At 43.7% G+C, this 22,396-nt stretch overlaps 5 protein-coding genes across 7 annotated transcripts; 3 read left to right on the top strand and 2 right to left on the bottom strand.

Annotated features, from left to right (window-relative positions):
* Positions 1-1,336: 1,336 nt before the first annotated feature.
* Positions 1,337-2,511, top strand: LOC133910162 (universal stress protein PHOS32-like). The gene is made up of 4 exons (XM_062352677.1): positions 1,337-1,598; positions 1,718-1,827; positions 1,956-2,074; positions 2,357-2,511. The coding sequence occupies exons 1-4, from the start codon at positions 1,427-1,429 to the stop codon at positions 2,430-2,432; spliced, it is 477 nt and encodes a 158-aa protein (XP_062208661.1). The 5' UTR covers positions 1,337-1,426; the 3' UTR covers positions 2,433-2,511.
* A 740-nt stretch (positions 2,512-3,251) lies between these two features.
* Positions 3,252-3,805, bottom strand: LOC133910161 (uncharacterized). Its single transcript, XM_062352675.1, has one exon. The coding sequence runs from the start codon at positions 3,663-3,665 to the stop codon at positions 3,459-3,461; it is 207 nt and encodes a 68-aa protein (XP_062208659.1). The 5' UTR covers positions 3,666-3,805; the 3' UTR covers positions 3,252-3,458.
* A 5,659-nt stretch (positions 3,806-9,464) lies between these two features.
* On the top strand, positions 9,465-13,226 carry LOC133909154 (rop guanine nucleotide exchange factor 7-like). The gene is made up of 7 exons (XM_062351457.1): positions 9,465-9,941; positions 10,030-10,149; positions 10,264-10,418; positions 11,284-11,358; positions 11,440-11,730; positions 11,834-12,193; positions 12,275-13,226. Exons 1-7 carry the CDS (start codon positions 9,734-9,736, stop codon positions 12,695-12,697), a joined length of 1,632 nt encoding a protein of 543 aa, XP_062207441.1. The 5' UTR covers positions 9,465-9,733; the 3' UTR covers positions 12,698-13,226.
* Positions 13,227-13,705: 479 nt separating this feature from the next.
* LOC133909153 (uncharacterized) lies at positions 13,706-14,406 on the top strand. The gene is made up of 2 exons (XM_062351456.1): positions 13,706-14,118; positions 14,210-14,406. The coding sequence occupies exons 1-2, from the start codon at positions 13,779-13,781 to the stop codon at positions 14,224-14,226; spliced, it is 357 nt and encodes a 118-aa protein (XP_062207440.1). The 5' UTR covers positions 13,706-13,778; the 3' UTR covers positions 14,227-14,406.
* An 18-nt stretch (positions 14,407-14,424) lies between these two features.
* Positions 14,425-17,817, bottom strand: LOC133909152 (uncharacterized). Of its 3 annotated transcripts, none has more exons than XM_062351453.1 (6): positions 17,533-17,812; positions 17,064-17,142; positions 16,515-16,693; positions 16,340-16,394; positions 16,203-16,251; positions 14,425-14,841 (listed from the first exon to the last, which is right to left on the bottom strand). In XM_062351453.1, the coding sequence occupies exons 1-5, from the start codon at positions 17,803-17,805 to the stop codon at positions 16,235-16,237; spliced, it is 603 nt and encodes a 200-aa protein (XP_062207437.1). In that variant the 5' UTR covers positions 17,806-17,812; the 3' UTR covers positions 14,425-14,841; positions 16,203-16,234. The 3 variants fall into 3 exon arrangements, with proteins under 3 accessions (XP_062207437.1, XP_062207438.1, XP_062207439.1); XM_062351454.1 differs by having other exon boundaries at positions 17,067-17,142; XM_062351455.1 differs by lacking the exon at positions 16,515-16,693 and having other exon boundaries at positions 17,067-17,142; positions 17,533-17,817.
* Between the last annotated feature and the right edge of the window lie 4,579 nt (positions 17,818-22,396).

Here is a 22,396-nt window from a genome sequence, read left to right as displayed (position 1 = left end):
CACTCAAGGAGACATTAAAGCTGCTAAAGTATTTGAAATAATCATCCAAGACGATAAAACACAAGATTAGAGAGTGTTTAGTGCTTATGGACCTATAGTAAGTTATAGCTAAGTGTTGCAGCTTGAAGAAGGAATTAAGGAGTGCTGCAGCTTATAGATCTAGAGTGAGCTGTAGCTAAGTGTTGTAGCTAAGTACCGAGTGGTACATCGGTACCTTGAAGTCTTGCTGACTCGCCGGCATCTTAAACGTTGGTGGCTCAGGCTTGTTGACCCTTTGACTTGGTGTGAAGTGGTGGCAAGATACGTGTATAGGGACGCGAAGACCCTTACCTTGATGGCTTAAGCTCCGAAGTGATCACAGTAGCAAGTGGCCGGAAGAGAGGCTAGTGGTGAGACCTTGCTTTGGTGGCTTATCGTGTTTGATACATTGTCTTGGTGACTTGGTAGCTTAAGAGGTGTGACCGGAAGAGACTTAGCGACCGATAGCATATCTTTTATAGAGCTCTAATGTAAAATAAGGATGATATTTATATCATCGATACTACGAGATAAAAATCTTTTATTCTAAATTTGTCTCTCTATCTTATTTACCTTTCCATATTGATATAGTTATAATTTACTTTGCTAGAATAAATTACTATCTTCTTGAGCGATAGAGTAGACATTAGATAAATTTAAAATATATTTAGATAAAAATTAAAATACATTTATATTATAAAATATTTAAAATCAATTTATTTTAAATTTATAAGTATCTTAATTCATCTATGTTACGACGTTACCGTCCTCACACGAACTACTATCAAGAAATTTAATTTTGATCAGATCGAACAGAAACCAATCCATAAGACCAGGGGGGGGGGGGGAGCTTATCGGCGTACCTGCTCGAGAGCGGCGGCGGACTCAACTTAATCGCGAAACCTCTAAAGCAGGCACGGATTAGGATTGGATTGATCGAGGCGAGATCAGGATGATGGATCCTGACGTCTGATTGAGAGGAATCCTAATGGCAATCCCGGATGACCACGGAAATAACAGCCGGCGCCGATGACGCGGCAGTTACGCATTGTCCTTAGGCCCGTGGGCTGGGCTCGATACAAGCCCACTACGATCTTCGTCGCCTTCGCCTGCCTGGCAGGCCACGTCTCGCCCGCCCGCGCGCTATTCTCGTGCCAGTTGCCAAGACGCGCGGCGAAACGTACGTGCGTCACGCTACCCGCGAGCCACGGCGCATCCCTCGTGTGCGCCGGCCAATACCGCCATCACAAAGCGCCAAGTGGAGAACCGCGGCCGGGGAACGCACGGCCGTGCACGGCGATACACAAGCTTGTCGCGGGAGATTGGCCGAGGGCGAACCAGAGCGAAGACAAAGGGAAGCGAAGGAGACCGCGACCCGGGCAGTCTCTGCGGGCCGGGACGCGACATCATGGCGGAGCGGAGGATCGGCGTGGCGATGGACTTCTCGGCGAGCAGCAAGAAGGCGCTAAGGTGGGCGGCCGACAATCTGCTCCGCAAGGGCGACACCCTCGTGCTGCTCCACATCCGGCACCACGGCCGCGACGAGGCCATGAACGTCCCCTGGTCCCGCACCGGATCGCGTAAGGAACCAGCTCGGCTAGCGCTTCAACGACACTAGCTAGCTAGCTGCAACTCACCTTGCGTTCGATCCGTTTATTCATTATGGCTTCTTCTCTTGATGGATATCGATCGATCGCAGCGCTGATCCCGCTGGAGGAGCTCATGGAGCCGGCGGTGAGGCAGCGCTACGACGTGCCGGAGGACCCCGAGGCGTTCGACATGCTCAACGCCGTGGCCCGGCAGAAGGAGGTGGGTGCTGCTGGCTTATCGATGTAATCCATCGATGCCTTGTCAATCACTGCACTTGCTCTTCTTTTGCTGTTCAAGTTGTGGTGGGGGTGATAATGTTTATGTTGTATGCATGCATGATCGATCAGCTGTGCGTGGTGGTGAAGATGTATTGGGGCGACCCGAGGGAGAAGGTGTGCGACGCGGTTGGTGAGCTCCATCTCGAGTCGCTCGTCATGGGCAGCCGTGGCCTCGGCCAGATCCAAAGGTATAGTGCACCAATGTCCTGGAAGAACCTTCAGTTTTACCATATCTGCTCCAGGTTTCGAGAATCATCAGAAGTTTCATTCATCAGACACAAACACAATCATACATTATTTGTGCCACTTGATTGTTGATAGTACAAGACATCAGGACTGCGTACATGACACTACTTGCATGATTTTAACTTGGAAGCTGGAATTCTTAGTGAGCATTATGCCCACTTCCCTTTCTAGCTTTGTACAATTTTTACCTTGACTATGTATTTTGTCTGCCCCTCTATCTGCAGGATTCTGCTGGGAAGTGTGACGAACTATGTGCTGTCGAATGCATCATGCCCTGTGACGGTCGTAAAGTCAAAGTAGTAGCTGGTCTTCCAGCAATTCGAATCTGCAACTTGGGCAACAACATCTGCTTCTTCGTTCAATTGTTGTCAGTCGAAATCTCTCCCTGTATACCTTCATTTGTCGCCATTGAAGTCGAATAAACCCAGAATGCTTCTGTTTGGGTCCAATTGATCTCCTTTTAACCTTCAAAACTGCTATCTTATATGATGCTTGCCAGTAAGCTGGTTTGCAGACACGTTTGCTGATAGTGCTACAGGAGTATTAGACAAGGAATACATAACAAAATACTGACAGGCGCATGTCCACCTAACTACACACATGGGAGTGCATAGATAAATCGTTAGTTCAGTAAACATATAAGCGCTACGCACAAATGGAAATCCAAGTTCGCTGTAAAATCACAATCAGATGCTGTCCAAATCTGCCAAATTGTGTTATCTTCTGTATTTACCGACACCATGCACCAACGTTTGTTTAAGCATGCTTCATGTCCATGGAAACTGACACGAAATTGTGGTTGAAACAATCTGAACTTTTTTGAGGGTATGAACTCGAACCTAACCTAACAAGTAGTATTTCAAACAGACCTGGATCCTCTGTCATAATCATGATTATTGCAGGGAGTTACTGTTTGAACAGTGTAACGTGTCTGCTGCTACAGTATCATGCATTAATTAAATGTGGTGCTGTAGTAAAGTACTGGAGCAACAGTACTTCCATTCACTGTGTCGGTGATTTTTACTGTTCATTGGTGCTGTAGCATTTCATCTGTGTCGCAGATTTTGATCCGGTAGCTGAAACATCCCCTAATGCACATCAGGATCCCGATCCATTTCAAACAAGGATTCTGAGAACTTCTGACGTTGCCTTGTAGGCTTGTACTACTACTCTACTAGTTCCTTTATTTCTCATCGGAAGGTACAGAGCACATACAGGCTCGAGGGATGGATCCTCTGAACTTTTTAGTTACAAAGCAAAACTAAGCCCGGCAACTAGAGTGCAAGAAAAATAGAGACGAAACTGAACACAAAACAAGACCTCTCATCAGATGTAAAGATGAGGCTGCAAGATTACGAGAAAGAGTATGAGCAGCAGGCCATAGATGACGGCATGGACGAGCATGGACGCCAAGCTGGTCTTCATGTTCAAGACGTCGACCGGCCGCTGCCGGCCGGGCATCTGCAGGACGCCGCCCGGGCACAGGAGAGCGAACAGAGCCGACGCGATGATCGCCGGCGCCCAATCCTTCATCGCCACTACTGTGCTACTCTCTTCAACTGGCAGGAGAGCAAGAGAGGGGGAAGAGCCAATGGAAGGCAGTTCATGCAGTACACATGCTTACGATTCTTAAGATGGCACGGCGCAGAGGGTGACACGGGAAATATGCGCTGGGGATAAGAGGATGGGAGGGAAAGCAGGGCATCGGACACCGAACACACTACCGCTGCCGGCCGAGGGAATCAGTGGACTGATTGATTGAGGAGGCGTCGTCATAGCATAGCAGCGAATCAAATCTTTTGAGCATGGTAACGGGGCTTTTGCAGTGGGATTAGGTGTGGGCTGGCTTGGCTATCGTGTCGTGGCAAGCATAGCGCGGCGGAAAAGTGTTCTGTATACTTACATACTACTAGTGATAGTATTCAGGAAGAGATTGATTGGTGGCATCGATGTGACATGACTTCTGCTATTCAGGCAGGGCAGTTTGTGGACTGCAGAATCAGAATTGAGGTTACGAGTATGAAGTTACGTGCATCAAAGATCTCTATTAGAGCACACTAGCTAAATTTCATTCTTATGTTTTTATTTAGCTATCCACTTAAAAATTAACTTTTCATATTTCTACTCACTTCAATAGATTAATCAAATTTCATTCTATATATTCTATTTAACTATATTTTATTTTTAATGTCTAGTTTTTTGAACGGCTATTTTTTTACAATGGGTATTTCTTACGACGGCTATATTTTAGAAAGTAGTACATTAATTTGGATAAATATTTATGAATTTTTTCTGATTTTTGATAATTAAATTTGTGCCTAAAAATTCAAATGAAGTAAAAAATAATCAAATTGGAGAATTTTCATTTAAAATTTGTAAGAGATTTTTTAGTAGGAATCAATTAAAATGGGTTCTTTGTTATTTATTCTATGATTATAAAAATCGATGTGATTTTAGAAGCTCTGTAAAATTATTTTTTGAATTTATGAAAGAGGAGAGAAGAATTGGAGTTTTGAAACAAAAGCCAACTTGCTAGCTTCTCTACAGGAGTCACTACATAAATTTGGCCAACTTGGCCAACGCCAAGTTTAATTAGTGAGTGGAGCTGGATGACGATACAATATGAATGGCCAACCGTTTGGTTCTTCTGCTAAACCATGTTTCTCGGTCTTTTAACCAATTTTAGCAATGACGAGCAGGTTAGTTTTTCTACTGGCGATGCTCTTAGATACTATTGTCAACTGAAATTTCCTCACTGGTAGTTCAAGTTTTCTGCAGCAGTTCACATGTACGCACGAGAAAATTACAAGCTCAAACTCTGTCCTGTGAACTTTACAACATACAAGTATGCCAGTGCATTTACGAGTATCACACACAATGACGGAAACTGGTGTTTCAAAAAGAATATCACGCAGAAACCTCTAGTCTGATCATTTTGCTTTCAGCGAAGCTGTTCACTTCCGGGTTATGCGCAGCATGTGAGGTGTCGCCTCCTGATCGCCGTCCTTGCATGAGGGGCGTCTCGGTGAAGAGATTCAGGCATGCGTGTGCCGTGCCGTTCCGGAGCTTCACATCTGGCGTGTGACCTCGATACGGTGTTGTTATAGACCCGATTTGAACGAGAGCATGCTTCTCCTCATCCCCTCATGAACTCACATGCTTTCAATCAGACGTAAATTTGGAAATTCTGTTCTATAGGATTAAGAACGGCGATAAAAGAAGTGAATAGATGTTTTACCAAATTTTTAGATAATATTTTTCTATTTTCTTATTTAACATAAAAAAAAAATAGAAGCAAGGAACCTAATATAAACCAGAGAAAATCATAATGATCATGAAAAGATCATAGCTTCACTGGATGGATCTGAACACTAGATTTCATGAGAAGCCAATTCAAATATCATCCCTCGTAAACTCTTACAACTTAAATGAAAACACTTAGATCCAAAGAAATGTGAATTAGATGAAGAAATTCTCTAAATTAATGAATCTAAAGGACAGGATGATTCAAGATCAACTCATATGTAATTTTTATACCTCTTCTAATAAGAAGAACAACTTCAATAAGATGAAAAAAATTCAGCTTTTAAATAAAAATAAAAATTACAACGAAAAATTGAGAAACTTGCAACCAAGCAAGGGAGCCAATTAAGAAAAACTAGAAATAAATGAACCCAATCACAAGAGGAAACATAAACTTCATTTCTTGCAGAGGAATATCTTATTTTTAACAAATTACAAAGTATTTTTGCATACCAAAACTCTCACCTAATACACAGTCTAAGCACTGCTCTCTCCCTTTCCTAAAATCCTAGCACATAACCCTCAAATAAATAGCTCAAAGGGCTTAACCAGTCATCCCCTTTGTTTATAGCCTAGGTTCGTTGATATCTAAATTTTCTAGATTGTTCCTAAAATACCTCTCTCTTCTAATACACTGCTATATACTATTGAGTGTATTTTCGCCCATCATTTTTCTCGTCTATCAAACGGTCGTGGTGTCTTCATAACTTAGTTTTGTCTTGACGCAAGCTTCGCGATGATATCACATGCACTTCACACTTTTCCACGATTTTGAGACCAAACCGCGAAACTCTCTCGTACGCTTCTCAAAGCGTGACTCACCGCCACTTGCTTACATCTTAAGCAAGCCACCCGATATCGACGCGTGTACTACATCTTACGATCTCGACTGCCGGTAAGTTTCTCCCGCTCCTGATACCTCAGGCCGCTTTGTCACTTACACTAGCATCCCTTTCGCTTACTTTATCAACATATCGTCTTCATCCACCTTCTCACGCTTTGCTTGTATACCATGTGTACAATTAGGATCATCCTTGACTCCACCGTTGATCGTCTGATATGAAGCAACTCGCTTAGCCCTGACCATTCCACCGTTTACCATCAAGTTGCATTCATTACCTGTAAGACAAATACAAACATATCTCCAATTCCATTTCTAATTAGACAAAATCAAAATTCTATATTAAAGAACTTATCGTAGAAAAATGATGAACACCGGATGATCCGGCGTGTATTGCACTCTTATTATTGGACCATCCAGCGCTTGTAATTCTGACTCAACTAAAAATCTACTAGAAAATCCTACAACAAAACATCCTATGTACACTCCTACATCGTCAGACCATCCGGTGAATGCAACCCGCCAGACAAGTCATTTTACAATCTCTCTAGAACAAATGCTCTAATGAGGCATCCGACGTTCACACCCTCTATCGCTGGACCATCCGGTGCATAAAACTCTTGAACTCCGCTTCGTGGTATGCTCCGACGTGCATAGTGTCTCATCGATGGACCACCTGATATGTATACATTTTTCAGCTCTAGATCATCCGGCGAGTGTAAATTTTCTAGCTAAGAGACAAACACTTCAATTTCAATATTTTTGGTTAGTCTCAACCATAGACAATCACAAACATGCTTATGTAATACTAAAGATAATCAAATCAACATAATAAATTCGTCAATCACTCATTATAAATAAACTAAAACAGATATCAATTTGGTTTCTTATGTTATGTGTTCATGAATACTCCTAGTACGTAGTCCCTGGGTCTTGATTTTGCAATTTGGAGCTCCATCAAGTGGAGATCGGGTCGGTCACCGGCCATGGGGACACGTCGGGTACATGCTTCCACAGCCGGCTACCGAACTGGGCACGTCGCCAAATACTGACAAGGACCTGATGCTAAACTAAACACGCGCATCAGTAGCACTTCCCCAAGACTTCAAGTCAAGACTGCATTTTCTATAGCCCTGCTTATCTGGTCCTCAGTTCATGAGTGCCTAGCTATTGGGTTAATTTTTATAATAAATTTTGAGTTTTTCAGCATACTTAAAAAAACTCATCTTTATTTGATTCTCGACTTTTAATTCATTGTAATACAACCACTTTCTTAGTTAGCTAAAAGAAAAAAACGAGATAAAGACAGCTGCTTAAATAGTTTCTAGCTTTTTTAGAAAAAAATCGCTTTTAAAAATATGCAAACGGAGGGCAAGTTAACAAGAGAACTCACCATACCAACACGCTGGAAGAAGTCTGCTCGAACACACCGAGCAAGCCAAAATTTTGTCCAGAGCGTGCGTGCCCTTGCAAGAATTCAGAAATCTGCCCGTGCGCGTACGCCGAGCGAGAAGCGCCACGCGCGTCGCGCGGCGACCCAGGCCGAGGAAACCCCCTTTTCGTTTCTTGCGCCACGTCTTGCTGCGTTTGCAGACGAGTTGATGAGCCCGTACCTGTACCTGGGTACAGGTATGCCGCGACACGTAGCTCCCTTTGGAGTTTGGCCCTCCAGCTACCGGCGGAGCTTTTCTTTTTGCAGGCTGCTGCAGTCGCACGCGTCACGGTAACGGCTGCCTGTTGGGACTTGGGGACTGCCCGACTGGGACCTTGCCACCTTGGAACGTTCTCTGTTGCGCATGCCTGTATCGGAAAATACATTGCCCGGACCCTTTGACATTTTGGGGTCTTGAACGTTGGAGCTCTCACATGGAGTGACAGACTGACTGACTGACTGACACTCCTCACAGGCGCTGTCCCTGCCCAAGCTGCTTGTTTATGACCTTTATTCTGAGAAGCTCTTACATTTTGTCCCGTCGAGGGAAGCGTTTTGATGTTTTACGGAGCACAGCCTGTGACTGACAATGGACGATGGTGAGTGGGGCTGAGCGCCATGGCGGAAGAAAGGACAAATACCGTGCAAAACACCTATAAAATGGAATGATTTATGACTGACAGCTTTAGAAGCATTTGTTGCGACGAATGGAACAGAGCTAAGCATTTGTACCAATTGAACCATGACTGCTCTAGGGTACGATCCAGACTCCAGAATGCCCTCCATCAGATCTGGTCCTACTGACGTGTTTCTTCGCTTCCGGTGAAAGTGAAGTTAGCGATTAATATCCATAACTAAAAAATTAAGATGGTCAAGGACGGATTAATTGTAATGAGGGTACTCACTCTTTTCTCGATCCATCATTACCTTTGTTGCGTGCCTGCCCCACCTGTGATAGCAGCGACTCGAGTAGAACCCTTTTCATGTGTAGCAGTGGAAGAAGTAAAGCTTGCTACCCATGATTAGTGACTGCGTTTTTTTAGATAAAGGAAAATGCAGAGTTAAAACAGAACTGCAGGACCTCCAGACATTTTCCACTTCACTCATCCTATCTCTGCATCTTAACCGTAGATCACTAGGCCATCCATAACAAGCTTCACATGCAGAAGCAAGCAGGCCACTGATTCGTACTAGTAGCTTGCAACAGAGGAATTTCATTGGGTTTTTGGGGGGATTTCTTTGAGTAAAAGCCGGCGATCAGCAGTGGAAGCGTACAGCGTGCCCCTCACCTCACGCCTATCCAGCCGCTTCATTATTCCCACTCTCCAACCAACCGATATAACATCTTCAACTATATTTCCTTCATTTCATTTTTTTTCTGATTCTTTTCATCGTTCTCATTCTGCTGTTTTAAAGAGAATAACTTTAAAAATAACTCCGTGACAAAAACTGTGAAAAGAAACAGTTAAACGCTAAAAAAACGAAAATACCTTCGCAACGAGATTTTTTTCCCAGGAGAAGTCCTTGAAGATGGCCTTATTGGCTTACTGTTGCTATCTGCCGTTGTTGCTCAGAAAATTTCACTACCTATACGGATGCGAAACTTATTATGCTTTTTTATTTATATTAAAATTTATGTTAAAAATGTAGTTTAAAAAAACATAAGGCATGTGAACCCAGCCAACGGTCACTCTTCCCATCGACCAACAAACGCAGCCAAACTATTTTAAAATTTTAAGTCCCCGCCTCTCGTCCTGCCCTCCCCTCCCCTGCGCCGCGCCACGCCCGAGACCGAAACCACTCCACTCCCCGCTCGAATCACCGCGCGCCAACCCACGCTCTCGCCTCGTCGCACGCGAAGCTAGCTGCTGAGGCCGCGCGCGCTCGGGGCCGGCCGAGGAACGGAGCAGCGCTGCAGCAGCGGGTACGGTACACGACACCCCGCGCGCGCGCGCGTACGGGCACGTGTTGGTAGTTGGTACTTGCTGCCGCGACGACGCTTTTGAGTTTGATAGACCAGGCGGGATGGGGAGCGCGGAGGAGGAGAGGAAGGCCGGGAGCGAGGCGGCGTTCACGGACTCCGCCGACGGGAGCAGCTCCAGCTCCGACGCCGCCTCCACTGACGAGGGGCCGCCCGTGGCGCCGGCGCCGGCGACAAGGAAGGCGGGCTGCTGCGCCTCCGACACCGAGGTGGCCAAGCAGCAGCACAAGCACAAGCGCAGAGCAGCATCAGGTGATCGATTGCCGCCTCTTGTACCTGAGCATGCCAGCATCTCGGTGGCGAAGTAGTCTAATGCGTGCGCGCCTTGCGTTTCGCTTAGCAGATATGGAGATGATGAAGGAGAGGTTCGCGAAACTGCTGCTCGGCGAGGACATGTCCGGGAGCGGCAAGGGCGTCTGCACGGCGCTCGCCATCTCCAACGCCATTACCAACCTCTGCGGTGAGAACCGAGAACTTGTCGCCATCTCCAGCGCCAGCCAGATCATCAATTCTAGAGCTTGGAGAGGAGTTATTAATCGCTCCACTAACTAGTGCTCGCCTCTTCCGTTTGCAGCCACGATCTTCGGGCAGCTGTGGAGGTTGGAGCCGCTCCCGCCGGAGAAGAAGGACATGTGGCGGCGGGAGATGGACTGGCTGCTCTGCGTTAGCGACCGCATCGTCGAACTGGTCCCCACGTGGCAGTCATTCCCCGACGGAACCAAGCTCGAGGTACCTCCACATGGCGCATTGTCCATTCACACCCTCCATTTCCTCCCTTCACATTCCAGCCGTAGCGCGCTGACCTGCAATTTTCAGCGGCTATCACGCGCTTTCCCCCCTAAGCATACAGATCCCATACAGAGTGTGGCATGCTCAGTGTCGGAGCTGGAAATTCAAATGGCTGATGAAATGCCTTGTTTCCCCGGTGAATGCACATTTTCTCACGGAGTAGTTGATAATTGAGCACGGCCACACTGAAGACATGGCGGTTGGTTCTGAAACTGGAATTCATATTTTTCTGAAGAAAAAGAAGGGTATTAATGTCCCAGTTGTTCAAGAGCAAGTGCAACAGCTGGGTTTTGATAGAAGCGTGACGAACTGACACTGTACTGGAACTGTTTATAATGGGGGCTTTAGTTGCATATGAACCACTAGAAAACGATATTAAAAATAGGCGCTTAGCTACCCTGGATTTGGTACTAACTACTAACTTGATTCCATTTTCATGTCTAAAAGAAAACAAACGGGAGAAAGGTTGGGTGCAGGTGTACTAGTCATAGAAAATGCTGCACTAGTAAGGCGAGGTATGCACAGTAGTACAAAGGCAAAGCTATGTCTAAGTATGTGGATGGACAAATGAAATTTCAGACAGAAGACGACAATAATGATTATCTGTTTCTGCAGCGTGTAAATTCCAACTGAAGGCTATCAATGAGTGTCACTAAGGGACAGTAACGCCTGTACTTATTGCTTATGCATTACACACCGATCTGTGATGCATCATGTAAATCATGAAGTACCAACTATAGTAGATTGCATATACCTTTGCCACTCAATAACTGATCGCTACCAATTTATTGATGTCATATTTCAGATCATGACAAGCAGACCACGGTCTGATTTATATATCAATCTGCCAGCGCTTCGGAAGCTAGATCATATGCTCCTTGTGAGTTTTTCTGAACTGTCATTCGGTGCATGTGTTGACCGAGAAAATTCAGTCGTCCCTAACAACAGCATCTTCTGGCAGGAAATCCTGGACGGCTTCAGAGACCCAGAGTTCTGGTACGTCGAACAAGGTATTGCCGCACTGGATTGCGATGGCTCCGCCTCCTTCAGGGCGGCTTCCCACCGCCGTGATGAAAAATGGTGGCTGCCGTTGCCTCGCGTGCCTCCCGGGGGCCTTCGCGACAAAACAAGGAAGCAGCTGCAGCACAAACGTGATTGTGCAAATCAAATCCTGAAGGCTGCCATGGCCATCAATAGCAATGCTTTAGCTGAGATGGAGGTCCCTGAATCGTACCTCGACTCCATACCGAAGGTATATCATGCCTTCTTCCCTGATAAAAAATCATGTCATGTACCATGTCCACTACCTTTCTTGAGCTCTACTCTCAACATGTTGCTCTAATCTTGGATTTCAGAATGGAAGGGCAACATTGGGTGACATCATATACCGCTACATAACGTCTGATCAGTTCTCCCCTGAGTGCCTCCTCGACTGCCTGGACCTGTCCACGGAGTACCAGGCCCTGGAAATTGCAAACCGTGTCGAGGCATCCGTCTACGCGTGGCGCCGGAGGGTTGCTGCCAAACCAGTCAACGGCTTGGGCCGTACCGGCAGTGCTAGATCATCTTGGGGCATGGTGAGGGGCATGATGATAGACACAGAGAAACGGGTGCTGCTTGCTGAACGAGCTGAGGGCCTACTAATCTGCTTGAAGCAAAGGTTTCCTGGACTGACACAGACAAGCTTGGACATGAGCAAAATTCAGTACAATAAGGTTTCAGATCTCTATCTTTCTCTTCCTTTGTTTCATCCATCGTCAATTCAGCAACTGATGTGCGCTGTGAACACTTTTCAGGATGTGGGCAAATCAATTATGGAGAGCTATTCAAGAGTTCTTGAGAGTTTGGCTTCAAACGTCGTCACTCGCATTGATGATCTGCTGAATATCGATGAGCTAAACAGACATGCTGAACATTTCTCACCACCAGGTGACCCAGACTGCAAGATTGCTTGCAGCCAGTCCGTGGTTCCATCCTTCCCAGTGCCTGCCTCAGGCACACCGTTCGTGACTGCGTATGCCACGCCTAGCTTCTCGCCGGCGCAACTGTCAAGCCCGTCAAGGAAAGAGAGAACGTCGCTGACTCCAGGCAGACGGTCACTACACAGCAGGAGTGCTGGCGCAAAGAAAGCCTTGACGGATCATGTTGGTACAGAAGTCAAGGGGGTGATGATCAACAGCGGTACGATGATCGACGTCTCGACGACTACAGAGTTGTAAATCTAGGCTGATAGACTACTTACTAGTCATGAGATTACCAAGGACTGGTCTTTGTGTATACGTGTGCCATCTGTGTGTGCCTGTGTTCTTAACTGTCATACTGTATGATTTCTTGGTGATAAGGCGTGTGTAGTGTGTACTGCTACTTGCTGACCGCATGATCAAGTGGTATCATGATTAGACAGGTGTAGTTCGTGCCCTGTACAAGCAGCTTCAATCTGGTTTGGATTTGCTGCACTTCGACTGGTGAAATCAGCATAGATATAACTGAGGACATTTACAGTGACAACCAAATTTCTAGTCCCAAACTTTGAGTTACATTATTATTTATGATGGCCCAAAACATAGCACCTCCGTGTTAGTTACAACTCCGTGTTAACTTGGGCCAAGTTAAGGTCAAAGCCCAACGAAAATATACAATATGTGTGTAGGCTTATCCAATGTCAGGATTGGGATGGGCTGGACATAAAGCAAAATGAGCCATGTGTGCTATATTTGTGCGATTGAGTAAAGTTGTCATCGGTTCGTGTAGTAGACCAGTTAAAATCTGGAGCCTTTGCTGCGGTGTAGTCACAAGTTCTTACAGCTCTGTATTTCTGGTTTCTGAGCAGTGAGGACCCTGGAAAAGACAGTGTGACTCAGGTTTCGCGATTTCAAGAACTCCGGCTTGCTTTCCAATCGTAAGTCAGGGCCGCCGACATGGCCGCAATGATTATGAACCGACAAAGGAGCCGAATCTTCGTTTGCAGGCCGTTTACGTGGCAGATGTGTAGAGACTGCAAAGAGAAATCCATGGTTGTTACGCCTTCCCTCAGCTTAGTGGAGTGCAGTAGGTGATGCTCTGAAATGGAGAGCTCGGCGCATGCAGCGCAAAGACAACGTTAGTGCAGCGCCCACTTCGGCCGTTTCACACCATGAGCTGCGCAACATCTCAAGCAAACAACGATGACTTCCGTTCACGCTCTAGGCGCCGGAACTGTATATATACCCACCTCCGAGATGCCGAGAAGGTCATCAGAGCGAAGTGCAGTGCAGTGAAGGCAGCAGAGTGTGAACTGTGTAGTGCACTAGGCAGCAAGAAATGGAGCTTCAGGCGAGGTGCTTCTGCTTTGTTCTGATGCTCCTGATCGCCTGCCTTGCCGGGCTCGAAACGGCGCACGGCGCAGGGGAGTGCGGCCGCGTGCCCGTGGACCAGGTGGCGCTCAAGCTCGCCCCGTGCGCGGCGGCCACGCAGAACCCGCGCGCCGCTGTGCCGGCGAGCTGCTGCGCGCAGGTGCGTGCCATCGGCCGCAACCCCAAGTGCCTCTGCGCCGTCATGCTGTCCGACACCGCGCGGGAGGCCGGCGTCAAGCCCGCCGTGGCCATGACCATCCCCAAGCGCTGCGCCATCGCCAACCGCCCCGTCGGCTACAAATGCGGCCGTAAGCAGACCTGTGATTCTCAGGGTTTTCCTTAAAGATTACAACATGGCATCGACAACAGTTGCTTTATTCTGCTCTTTTCACTGCGCAGCATATACCCTGCCATGAGGAGGAGCGAAGTGATGGCACAGGAAGGGCTCCAAACTCTGACTATCCAACATAAAGACCTGCCGTAATATGCTGTAATCTCTGCCATGTAGAACTTTTCATGGATCCTCTTAATAATGTGGCTGTAACGCCTGACCTTTGGAATAAAGTACCTTTCCTGGATTCAATAATGCTGTAAAATGTAATCGACAAGAACACTTTCCAACCTTCTGTCAAATTCCAGCGGTGAAGGTATACAATGTGAAGCGATCGCCGCTTCTCCAGCATTTTTGCATTGGAGCGACGATCCAATTGTACATGCAACATAGACATGACTCTAAGGTGTCAGATGCCAAACCGCCCATATTACTGGCAGAATGGACAGGGACCCTTTTATGCAACCTAACTCTTACTGTGCTAGATATTCATTACATTGCACATCTAAACAAGAAACTATGAAAGGAAAAGTAAAGACACACACTGCATCTGCCCAGGTGTGATGGTGCTTCTAAATACTGGTACCACCATTGGACGAAAGCGGGTCCACTATGATGCAGGTAATTGATACTACTACCAACAGTCTAGTCTAGTTAACAAGGCTCACTCCCTCCCCTCTTAGCTCCTGCCATAAAGAACCTGATAAAATGGTGAGAAAAATATGAGAAAACGAGTAATAGCATGAAACTGTCACGGCGCTGTAGTTAAATAAATATTCAGCAAAAAGCCACATGACAGCAGGCATATAATTAGTTAATTAGAATAACTTGGCTCCGAGGCTGTTTGCAAAATCAGGCTCTTTGCAACAGTAATTTCAAATAAATAGAATTAACACGTTACTTCGCATACGAGGTTGTTCGCAAAATCAGCATTTCTACGTTTTTACAATACAACAATTACTAAATTAATTATCAAGATCTTGGACCTTACCAAACAATGGCAGAGTTTTACCCCATACTCGTTCCCTAAAAACTCAAGTTCTTATAGATAATATGTATTTCTCAAGAATAAATGATGTGGCACAGAACAGCTGTCAAGTAATACAGCTCAATAGAGTTCAAATTAAATAGTGCTTAGTTTCTTGACATGGCACTAAATTCTGGAAATATCATCTGATTTAAACTATTATCCAAGGTTTCCCAGAGGCTCCAATATTTATGAAACATCACATCAGTGTGGCCAACAGGTAGGCATACTTGATTGCCTTCGCACCCTAAGTGGATTCATATGACATAATGCTAGCTAATGAACCATATTGAAAACGATGTAACTAATTATTGGCACTAAACCATATTGAAAATGATGTAACTGGTAATTGGCCTAAACCATATTGAAAATGATATAAAGCTATACATTAACTGAGGTTTCCACTCCACGAAAGTTGACCAATTTTCCCACCCACTGACCTTAGCCTGTCTTCCAAAGTACACTATTGTACATCAATCTGGCAGCTAGTTCTGTGGAATAAAATAACTATCTACCAAATATGATAACAACAGAACATGCACAGCAAATAAATAAGCTTTCTTTTGATAGAATAATATTATAAACAGGAAAGGAAGGATGGAAGATAGACTAAGCGTAGAACTCAGAATCATTTGGAATAAGAAATCAACCTTTCCTCCCAGGAGTGGAGTTGTTTGGGCACCTTTTTAGGCAAAGATTGTTCGGACACTTATCACCTCAGATATCAATATTAACTCAGTTTCCTCTCAAAGAAAACTTTCAGGAAATTTGCATCGCGCTAGAACTATTCTGACTTTTGGAAAGAGGGAGAGCATTCTCTTCCATATAAAGAACTAAGAGAACACGTGATATGTTATAGGCCAAGTGAGCCAACATGGCTACCTACGAACTATCAGCTGCCTATGTTCATCTGGGATTTGAAAAGAATATTAACTGGTGCAGAAAAGTAATCTTGACAGCATATGTATTATACACAGGCAGATAATAACACCAAAGTTAATAACTTAAAGCAGTAACAGGACCCTCCCATTTACCTTGTTCTCAAGGGACAGGCCACCAAATCCACTTAGTAGTAAAATGAGCCTGAGATAAAAAAAAAATCAGATTCAACAATAAGAAGCCTGAACAGATGGTCATGATATCTATCTCAGTATTACAACAATGCTTATACCTTGCCACCAATCGCCATGAGAATCTGTGGCTGGATCCTTCTTGTCCACCTTGTACTAAAGAAAATAGAAAATTCAAGCCCTTGCTGGGGTACAGAGTAATTCATGCTGATCTAAAATTCGTGAAGTAACTAAAAATTATAATAAAGAGTTTTTTTGGGTTTGGTAAATTATTACATCATTGGAGGATTTTGTGGCTTGCTTGGTTGTAGAGCTGCCGTAGAAATAATCTCGGCCACCATAATGCACAGACGATCCAAAACAAGACGTATCAACTGGATCATATGGCTGTGAATGTTTACTATCCTTGGCGTATGCGGTATGACTTTTGGAAGGAGTCCACTGGGTTTTACCATCTGGAAGACAAATCAATCTTTCTTCAGTTAATTTGCAGTTGCATCATACCTCAGTGCTCAGTGCTTCCAAACTGAGTAAGATGATCCACCCGGATGATAAACAGTCCATAGTTATGGAGACCAGAGTATGGGATCAAAAGTATTCCGAGTTGGTTGACAAACCAATGTACGCACACTGTACCTAACACACTGAACTCCTACATCAATGCAAATGGTAACCATACAAGATTTTCAAGATTCAGCTGGGAATGGAATTCTTCCCGTGCTTAGGTTCGTTGATGCAAAGGCTGTTCGGTTTTATTAACATAACAGTGTCCTCCTAATAGCATATAGGATTATAAAAATAAGACGAGACAGGCAATTCCACAACTACCTGTCATGTCAGCTTGTGCACTCCCGCTCTGCTCTTTGTAGAGGATGCTGTACAGGTCCTTATCTTTCCCATTTGCCTTGAAAACGAAAGAAAAAATAATCAAGAAAGAATTTAATAAATGCTTTGAAATTACAAATCAATATTTTTTTGAGGAAAATTAAATGCCAATATCACCATCACGCTTTAACAAATCCTCTTAAAATTGTGTTTTAAAAATCACTAATCTACAATAATTGCATATCCTGCTAAAAAAGGGAGCGTATCCACATTCAAAACACACCAAACTTTCGTGTGCGTAACAAAAATGGAAAAAAGGAAAATTATGCTATATCTAGTAACGCGCCTGTACGCGAAGCAACCCATCTGCATCATCATAAACAATCAAGTTAAAGAAAAGATCCACGTCAAGCTCGAGCGCCGCACAGAGGCATAACATCGAACAGGCGAGGAGCATCAAGAAACTTACCCCGTGCGCCGGTGGGTAGAACAGGCTGGTCAACGGGGACTCGGCTTCGGTGGTCGCGGCGGCCGCGGCCCCGGCGCCGCGGGGAGAGGGTTTTTTAGGCTCCATGGCGCGGGGCTGGTGCTGAGCAGAGGACTTCTTGGTTTCCATTTGGGGTCGGAAAGGGGAGCTGCGAAGGATTAGGGAACGTGAAGCGGTTGCAGGCGGTGGCGGAGAGACGGGGACTCTAGGGAACACTCGACTGCTCGCCTCGTGGCGCTCTGCAGCGGCCTCCATGCGTGCCCGCATTTAAAGGCCCAAGCCGGGGACTTCGGCCTGTGGTTTCGTTTATCTCGGAGGGCCTGTGCGCAAAAATGTAGATATGCTCACCCATTACTTCGTCAATAGGACAATAGGAAAATCATTATTGGGTAAAATGCACATGAGGTTATTGAGCTTGTCAAGCTGTGTTATTAGGTCTACAGCCTCTCAAACTATAGATTTAGATAATTAATATTACTAAGTCCATAAACCTTCACGTCTCCCTCTAATACTGATGTGACGTGTCACCCGGACGGCTGTGCAACGTGACAATTTTTTTTAATAAAAATAATAGAAAAAATCAAAAATTGCAAAAAAGAAAAATCAGGAAAAATAAATATCGAAAAACTCAGCAAAATAGGAAAAAAATGATTTTTTAAAAAAACAGAAAAATAGAAAAAATTAGAAAACTCAGATTTTTTAAAACAAATAAAAATAATAGAAAACATCAGAAAAAATCAGGACGTATGAATAAGTCACATGCTAGAAAGAATAAAAATTTAAAGAGTATGTATGGCGGTGCATATGGTCAGTGACATATTACGGTATACTATTAGTTAGTAATAGACAGGCTAGAAATTCTTAATTTTTTAAAAAATCATTATGTACAACATTAAATAATGTAACATGTCATATTCTATAACATATTTTACTTTTAGGAAGGAACCAATGAGTAAGTTTATTATTAACTAGCAGTATAGCATAATATGTCGCTAGAATACATGCAACACGTCTTACATACTCTTTAATTTTTTATTCTTTCTACCATGTATATCTACATTATTTAATGTTGTGCATACTTATTTTTTAAAATCAGGAATTTCTAGCATGTCTATTACGAACCGGTAGTATAGTGTAATATATCACTAGACCACATACAACACGCTCTACATACTTTTTAATTTTTTATTCTTTCTAGCATGTGACATATTCATGCGTCCTGATATTTTCTATTTGTTTCCTTATTTTATTTTTTAAAATATGATTTTTTTTCTATGTTCTAATTTTTTAAATTGTTTTGTCTATTTTCCTGATTTTTATTTTCCCTAATTTTCCTGATTTTTGTCTATTTTTTCTATTATTTATGATTTTAAAATTTTTGGTACGCCACGTAGGCACCTAGGTGGCACAACACGTCTGCACCAGAGAAAGCGCAAAAGGCTATGAACCTGGGATGTACGACTTAACAATATTAATGGATCAAATCTGCAGTTTAAGAGTATATGAATCTAAATGATATAGCTTGACAAGTTTAAAGAGATCTGATACATTTTACTCATCTTTTTTTAATGAAGGCTTCCATATCTGTCGCATGCATGAGAGTATCCCATGTTCTAGCAACTAATGTGGTGTTTGGGATGGTATATCTAGTGTTGCTGCCCTAAATTCATATTTGGCAAAGATGCAAAACTTTTATTTCGAAGTGTTTAAACGGTAGGATGTGATGTAAGAAATTTGAAGGAAATAATGTACAATTACTTCAGTGACAATGGTGATAGCAATAGAGAGATACTTGTAAGTAATTCATTATTTTCCCTAACATTAGATCTTCTTGTTAAGCTAATGTGTGGTGCAAGGTGACCTAGAGGCAAAGGGCGGTGCGAGGAGGCGGTGTTGCTTTGGCGGCAAGAGGAGGTAGTTGGCTGGTGATATAGAAAAACATAGTAGAGGAGGCGGTGGCACGTCCGTGAGGTTGGTGGCCAGTGGCAAAAGTGAACATGGGAGGAAGTGGTGACATATCTTGAGGTGGATCGCTCGTAGAAGAAGGGAGCAAAAGGGATGAGTGGTGGTACGTCGAGCGGGAGTGGAAGAGCTCGATCGGTGGTAAACATGGACAAGAGGGAGAGGGTGGCATGTTGAATGCCAGTAAAGGTGGTTGGTGAGAGTTAGAGGTGGACAAGGGAGAATATGATGATAACTTGGCATATAGGTGAGGGTGGGACAACAAGATGGCAAGTTGTCTTTGACCAGTCGAACAATGGGATGGCAATACCAATGGTAGTGGTGTAGGAGGACACGTGTTGCATGAAAACATTTACATTGGGGTAGGAGTAGTGTATAGGAGGATAGAGACAGGCGAGGGAGATACATGTAGTGATATGTTATATAAGAAAGGAGTTGCATTCATATGATAAGTGTAAACATGCAGAGTGTTAGATTCGATATGATGGCTTATGTCTATCCCCTTTTGTGCTGCCCCTCGTGCAAGTTTCACAATGGCAATGGCTCAGAGATACCGCTCACCGTTTGCCTCGATGCACGCTAAGGAGAAGGGCTAGTGAGATCCGGTAGCACAACACCACAACACAGTTCACCAGATAGAAAAAAGATGAAATGATTTGAGATGTATTTCATGGTTTTCTCATCTATAATGACACCCTACTAATTGGAAGCCATTGGGCAACTGACCAATTAACTTAGGATAATGGCATTGACTACACATTCATTAGCCCTCTATCCATTTCAAATGGCAACAAAAAGAAAACAAGAGTGGCAAAAGGTTTACTCTGACTTGGCTATTGGCAATGTCACGGTCGCGTATTGTAGGTCACAAGTCACGCGATCATATATTTTACTCATAAACAAATATTTTAGTCACGATAAACACTAAAACATTAATTCAAACTACAAGCATTTCTATTACATCAAAGACCATTACATGTATAGTTCATATCTAAAATTTTAACTCCAAATATTACATCAAAATGGTTCAGTGTATAAATGAGTGCACTAGTTGTTGCTTCAAACAGAAATTCTATTGGACATCCTAGACAACGAAATCGTTACTATCACATCAAAACTCAAAGTGATTGGTACTTTCCTCCACAAACCTTCCTGCATTACGGGCAAAGCACTGCGTACCCCCACCGTTGGGCAAGAAGACGTAAGATTGGAGTTAAGCTATGATCCATCCACATCAAGGTATTCTAGTAAAAATCCTACAGGAAAAGAGGAGCAACACAGAGAAAAAACTTAATATTATTGAAATAATCCTAGCTATAAGCTACAGGTTCATGTCACCAACCATTTCAATTGTGTAACCACGAGGGGCTAAGAGTGTAAGAATTCATCAAGATAGTATTCTATTAATCATTAAGTCAATCATTTGCATAATCACGACTACAATGATTAACCAGAATGCCACCTTAGTAGTCCCGACACGTGTTTTGTGCCCAAGAGCAGAACACATGCCTCTCCAACATATAGCATCACACGCAGTTTAAGAAAGAGCAAGTAATTAAAGTTATATTACAAGCTCTTAAGTATTTACAAAGTTATTATAATTTACAGCAAAACAGAGCTAGGAGGAGATAAAAATCGACTCAACTCCTAACCAATAAAAGAAACTACGCAGCGAAAGACTAAAGACTATACAACAAAAGAAGAATGGAGCCATATGCCCTTAGACTCCATCACAAAAACATGACCTTTGAGTAGTTGCCTACTCATGTCCGCCATCACTTTCGGCGGATGTGAAGTAGCCAAAGACCAACTCCTCGTCACCGGTAGCACATAAAATAGCAACGTGAGTACGAAAATACTCGCAAGACTTAATCCATAATGTGCATTTATAAATAACCCGACTCCAAGGATTATGCATTGAGATATTAGCAAGAATACAACCATATGTGTGAGCATATATACTTGACAAAAGTAACAAACTAGCTCATAAACATTAGCTGAACATAATGTAAAAGAAACATATGAATAATATCTGTAAAGCACCATCTCAACTCATCAACCACCTCAATTCACATTCGTAATTCTACGACTACAGCAAATGGACAGAAGCATGCTCATGACCGAGAGCGCGGTATTTCAAAATATTTTTACACCCTACAGGGGGTACAACTTTACCCACAAGACTTGAGGATCATACGGCTTGCACGACTACACAGGTACATACAAGGGATACCCATATCAACCTTTCCTAATAAGTCCCAACTATTTGAATCATGCATCGCTCGGTGTGGAGCCCACTTTGGTTAACTCCCGAAGCAACCATAAGTGTCTTTACAAGTTCGTCCGCTCACACTGTCGGTGTTTAAGCCCAAATAATCACAACTATAGAGGTATTTGGCTTGTCTTACTATTAGATTGACATGTGATAAGTACGATAAGTGCTAGAGGCAACATGCAACAACGATCGATACTTAAACGATGCAAACGAGTCTACGGTGTTTGGGTTCCTCTTCCGACCTACCTAGGGAAACTCCACATCCGGGCAGGAGAAACACCCCTAACACTGCCCACATCTCGTCTCATCCTCACCACTCATCCAACCAACACCATCAACGATAAAACATTTCACCGCTCAACTTCTACCAAGAACCTGAGCACTTGCTAAGCATCAGGAATAACATTTTAAGTTAGACAATATTATATTAAATCTAGGCTACAAGTATACGAATGAATAATTATTCATGACAGGAGAATTAGTGCATCAATATAGGTTCTACTCATCATAAATCCGATATAGACTCGAACACATGCATAATGTACATAAAGCATATTTATCACATTAGACACATACGATCTAAATTAATGGAAGAAGTATGCTTAGATG

This window comes from Phragmites australis, chromosome 2 (genome assembly GCF_958298935.1).
Source record: "Phragmites australis chromosome 2, lpPhrAust1.1, whole genome shotgun sequence".
Lineage (NCBI taxonomy): Eukaryota > Viridiplantae > Streptophyta > Magnoliopsida > Poales > Poaceae > Phragmites > Phragmites australis.
Note: the sequence above shows the minus strand (reverse complement) of the source record. Positions and strands in the feature narration are given on the sequence as shown.